Consider the following 5,459-nt stretch of genomic DNA (forward strand, 5'->3'; position numbering starts at 1 on the left):
GCAAACTATTTTATTAACTTTAGCATTGCTAGTACAATGGGCATTCTGTGACCGGGGGGGTGTTTTCGCTTCACATTATCCTTCACATTAAACATGAATGTCCGGTGCACTTTTCTTGTCTGTCTGTGTTTCTCTCCAAACACTGCGGCGCCATCACGGGGCCCTTCAGGGAGGCTTGCGAGATGCGGTCTTTGCACTTGCAAGCAGTTAGGAGGGCCGGGGAATCCAGGGGGTTTATGGTGAGCAAGTTTCTAACTTTCCTTTGGAATTAAATCTTGATCTCGTTGCAAACCCGGGTCTCTGGATCAATGCCTTGATCATCGCTGTTTGATCAGGATGCTGATTGTTCATTCCGTCCACGGAAAGCAAAGAACATTTTACCTTTCGTCCAAAATTGCCAAGCAGGAAATACGTGGGTATTTAGTGGGAGAAAATGTGAATGATATTAACCGAATGTGCAGTTCGAGGGACACAATAGTAATAATGTGGATGAGGAGATGCATTTTAAACACCTTCTTATGTCACACATGGCTTCTCTCCTGCTCAGCCAATCAGCGCTGTGACGCGCAGGACGCAGAGACGCTGACAGAGCAATACATCAGCTAAATCAGATATTAGGAAATTTCTGAATTTGACTTCAAAAGGCCTATTATTATTATTATTATTATTATTATTATTATTATTATTATCATCATCATTATTATGTGCGTATTGTTTTTGTGTATTTTGTAATTAGTGATAACATCATCATCGAGATGAAATAATACTAGTAAAAGAAAACATGTCTCAAATCCTCACAGTCTTCTGTCCCCTGCACTGCTCTCTGTTTGCGTCTGGGTTTGTACCAGTGTATGTTTTCACGATTTTAGTGACTTGTACAATGTAATTTAATAACAATAAACAGATGTTAAAAGTGTATCTGTCTGTCTATTCTCTGCCCGTATGGCGCCCCCTGAGGTCCGGCGTGCTACACGTAGGCCTACACGAAACATGCGCCGCGATGCTGATTCATACATGTGTCTGGAAAGATTGTTGTTATTGAATGTTATTAAGTTGATGCGTTGTACCTGGGATTTCTCTGTCTGCAACCCGAAGAGTGTGTGTGACTAACAATAGTACATGTTGGCGCATTCTCTGCTATCTCTCCAGAGATAATAGCGAGAGTCAGAAAAAGTCCAGTCCGTTCCAAGCAATAGACTAACAAATGAGATAAAAGCAAAACAAAATGATAACAATTATAATAATAACTATAACGTAACTATGAACTGATGAACTTCCTGTCAGGCTCCCTGCAGCTGCCGGAATACAGAATCAAGCTTCTGCACACAGAGGGGCTCGTCCTGTTTTCTACAGCTCTTCACCCTCCATCACCCCGCTGGGCCCAGACTCCTGCACACAGACAGTAGTTGTCAGTGTGCTGTGCGGTCAGGCCCTGTCACTCCAGCTGCTGTGAGACACATCTGAGCTGGGTGTTGAAACAGACATTGTGGTCAGGGGCTGCTCACTGACAGCAGCCAGCCCTGCAGACTCAGGCTCAGCCACCGAGCCCTGTGCCACTGAGCAGGTATGTGTGAAACATCAAACAGCGCAGCTCACATTCTCACACTCTTAAAACCAAACTGCACCGGAGGGAACCAAGACCATGATGTTCGTCTGTTTTTAATGAATAGTGTTAGTTGTTGTTCACACGGTATATAACTAATCAAAAGACCCCTTTAAATTGCGTATATCAGTGGTTCTCAAACCTATCCTGGAGGAGTTTGTTCCAACTACTTTTTTGAACCCTTAATTTAAGCAATTTGATTACATTTGAATCTTTAAATTGTGTAACTGATACAAAAGTTGGTTCCTTAATAAGATAATTGCCTTATAATTTTATACTTAACTTAAACCCCCTACTTTTAAAAATAATGAAAGGGCTCTCATTTAGGACATTATTAGTTCGATTAAGTAACTGAGAGCTCGGTTGGAACAAAAACCAACAAGGTAGGTGGTCCCTCAGGACAGGTTTGAGAACCACTAGCATAGTTTATATTTAATAACCTTATGTAAAATACTTAAAAAATGCAGTTAAAGTCTAAAGTCTTCATTCCCTTCGTTTGAGGCAGTGTTATTCAGTGATTAATGTGTCATAAATATTATTAATTTAATTGAGTGGTCACTTTTCGCCGCTTGTTGGACACTGATGACTGATGTACACTCCTTAGTTCCACTCCACAGGAACCAAAGCACAGCAGGAAAGGTCCAGCATATTAACTGGCTGAATCCAAAACATCTCCAGGTGCTACTGGCTCCACAGCTGCTGCGCTCCTGGAGGGTTGAAGGAGTTTCCAACTTTCATTCCACCTCAGGTCTCTATTATTCGGCTTATATTAAAATTAAAAAGTTCCTTCACATTGTTTACTCCAAATCTTTATGATACGCAATTGATGCAGATCAGTTTTCTACTGAAGAAAAATACAACTGGTACGATTTCATGAGAGATGTTACTGATAAAATTAATGTTTTGATATTTTCCACAAAATATTCGTTTCTAATTTTGATACATTTTGTTTAGCTTTGCTAGGACACTCTCTCTAATTCATATTATAACAAAATCCCTGTGTTAAAATGCTTAACCACACACGTAATGTGTAAAACAAAATATACATTGATGAGGAGTTGTTAACACGTTTTCAAAGAATTCAATTTGTATCACAAAAATACAGAAGGACGCCTACTTTTCTGCCAATCACTCCATTAGCGCCTTGATCTTTATTTCCGCCCGCTGATCAGCTGCTGTCGATCATGAACATGAGTGAAGTGCAGTCAGTACAAGCCAGCGGTTGACATGGATGCTCTTCACAGCAGAACCATCCTGATATCCTTACTCTGTGAGTAGATCAATTTCTTAAATAGCAAGCGCCCATTAGCATTTGATTTTGTTCCATTATAATTTACAACAGTTGCATTTGTGATTTGTATTGATTGACTTGCAATCATATAACTGCCTGTAATATTGCAGAATTTAACAACTTTCTTAAACATATGTAAACCTACTGAGCTGAGTTAATATACATTAATAACAACCTGCAGATCGGTTACGTTGTGTAATCGTCTTAATTTGAAAGTTATCTTCTGGTGATGATCGCTAACTATCACTCATATACAAATACTTAGTACAATCGTGTTATTTTACATATTAATGTGTGTGATATTAATTTATCTACTGTTCACAACATTACTTATTAAAACAGCGCGTAAATCCTACATTGATTACATTGAAATTATATTTTTATAGATGAATCCACCATATATTTTTGTTTATGTTTTATGAACTAAAAAACAGACAAACCCACAATTCACAATAAACTGTTATTTAAAAAAAATTAAAAGGTATCCAACAAACAGATATTTTAAGTATTGTTTTTTACTAATTTAATAAAATATTTCACTATAGGCCCTTTAATGTATTAGGCTATTTTGTATTCAGCTGAAATATAAAGGCAATTATTTCACAGTGATAATATTGGGTAAGGTGTTTAATTTAATTTAGCATCACTTTATCCTGTACGGTGGGAACTATTAAATATTGTCATGTTTTCAACCAGCTCATGTCTGCTCCGGTCTGTCCCGCTGCAGGCGTCGCTCTCCGGGGGAGCCTCGCTATAGCGGCCGTGGTGAGAGCCGTCAGACCCGGGGACACCGTCACCCTGCCCTGCGACATCACACTCCAGCACGAAACCATGTGGTTTATACAGCCTGATGACACACCGCCGCTTCTGGGCATTTCAGTAATGAAAACTGCAGGAAACAAGATTAATCCTATAAGCTTTGTGGGAGACGTAGACCCGCGCTACAGCCCTGAGCTGAACTCCTCCAGCCGCTCCGTCAGCCTGAGGATCCGCAACATCAGCGACGCGGACCTGGCGCTGTACTACTGCGCTGGGAAAGAAGGAGGGAGAATCACTGTGGGCACCGGGACCAGACTCGTCTATGAGGGCGAGAGAGACATCAGCCTGCACAGCTGCGGTAAGAGAGGACAGGGACGGGACGGACAGAGGGGGTAAAGGACAGGGATGGGACGGGCTGCGGGGATAGAGGACACGGACGGGACGGGCTGAGGGGGTAAAGGACAGGGACGGGACGGGCTGCGGGGATAGAGGACACGGACGGGACGGGCTGAGGGGGTAAAGGACAGGGACGGGACGGGCTGCGGGGATAGAGGACAGGGACGGGACGGGCTGCGGGGATAGAGGACACGGACGGGACGGGCTGAGGGGGTAAAGGACAGGGACGGGACGGACAGAGGGGGTAAAGGACAGGGACGGGACGGACAGAGGGGTAAAGGACAGGGACGGGACGGGCTGCGGGGATAAAGGACAGGGATGGGACGGGCTGCGGGGATAGAGGACACGGACGGGACGGGCTGCGGGGACAGAGGACACGGACGGGACGGGCTGCGGGGACAGAGGACAGGGACGGGACGGACAGAGGGGGTAGAGGACAGGGACGGGACGGGCTGCGGGGACAGAGGACAGGGATGGGATGGGATGGGCTGAGGGGGTAGAGGACAGGGAATGTACACTCTAAAAATGGAAGGTTCTTTAGCGGTTCTATTTGGATCCTTTGGGTTCTTCGTGGGTTTATTTGAATTAAAGGGTTCGATTCCCCGAGGTCCGTCGGAAACACAAGGGATCATTTCAGAGCCTTTTCATCATGATCGCGGTTGACTTAAAATACAGTTTAGGTTCTTTAAGGATCCTTGTTTGCATGGGGACCTTGGTAAAAGGTTATAATAAGAACCTGCACAGTATCAACCCCGGGACACATCAAATGTTCTTATTAGAACCGTTACTTCTGACAGTGTTCGGGCTACAGGGATAGCGGACAGGGACGTTATGATTCCTGTATTTATTTTCCCAGAGGAGAGGCGCAATATCACCCAGAGCCCCGGTGAGACGAGCTGCCTGCTGCCGCTCTGGGTGACTCCGGTCTCGGCTCTGCTCTGCGCGCTGCTCGCCGCTGTCTGCGGATTCTGCCTGGGCCACAGACCAGGCAAGAGCGGTTACTGTATCTCTCTGTATGACACTTTAACCCTCGATGTCATCAAATGTTATTAGCGCTGAGGAGACGTTATATTGCTGTACATGGTAAGTGATGTGCAACAGTTTTACTATAAATGTTAAACGAACTAGGTAGGTAAATAAACAAATGCATGAATGAAGCAGTAAGACCACTGACTGAGGTTCAGTGCTGAGCTCCAGTTTGGGGCCGCAGTCTTTACAGGCGGCCATCGACCAAGAGTCTAATCTTAAAATGCTGATCAAAACAGTATTTGTGCTTGTTGTGTCTTCATAGTTCATGTCAAATATTAACATGTGAAACTTCTTCATGATCAGTTTTCAAAGACTCGCAAGACTCCAACACGAGAGGTAATCAGAGGAGAAAGGAAGACTGTGATCAGGTATGGACTCTTT

General features: G+C 43.9%; 1 protein-coding gene across 1 annotated transcript; it reads left to right on the forward strand.

Moving 5' to 3' along the window:
- The first annotated feature begins 2,724 nt into the window (after positions 1 to 2,724).
- LOC136771679 (uncharacterized) lies at positions 2,725 to 5,120 on the forward strand. The gene is made up of 3 exons (XM_066724141.1): positions 2,725 to 2,873; positions 3,622 to 4,011; positions 4,906 to 5,120. Exons 1-3 carry the CDS (start codon positions 2,831 to 2,833, stop codon positions 5,100 to 5,102), a joined length of 630 nt encoding a protein of 209 aa, XP_066580238.1. The 5' UTR covers positions 2,725 to 2,830; the 3' UTR covers positions 5,103 to 5,120.
- Positions 5,121 to 5,459: the final 339 nt, after the last annotated feature.

Source organism: Amia ocellicauda, chromosome 15 (genome assembly GCF_036373705.1).
Source record: "Amia ocellicauda isolate fAmiCal2 chromosome 15, fAmiCal2.hap1, whole genome shotgun sequence".
Taxonomy (NCBI): Eukaryota; Metazoa; Chordata; class Actinopteri; order Amiiformes; family Amiidae; genus Amia; species Amia ocellicauda.

Excerpts from the sequence above, each read along its gene's own strand:
- LOC136771679 (XM_066724141.1), top strand. The coding sequence starts at position 2,831 with ATGGATGCTCTTCACAGCAGAACCATCCTGATATCCTTACTCT. Across the intron at positions 2,874-3,621 it reads CATCCTGATATCCTTACTCT|GCGTCGCTCTCCGGGGGAGC; the intron begins GTGAGTAGATCA and ends GTCCCGCTGCAG. Across the intron at positions 4,012-4,905 it reads CATCAGCCTGCACAGCTGCG|AGGAGAGGCGCAATATCACC; the intron begins GTAAGAGAGGAC and ends TTATTTTCCCAG.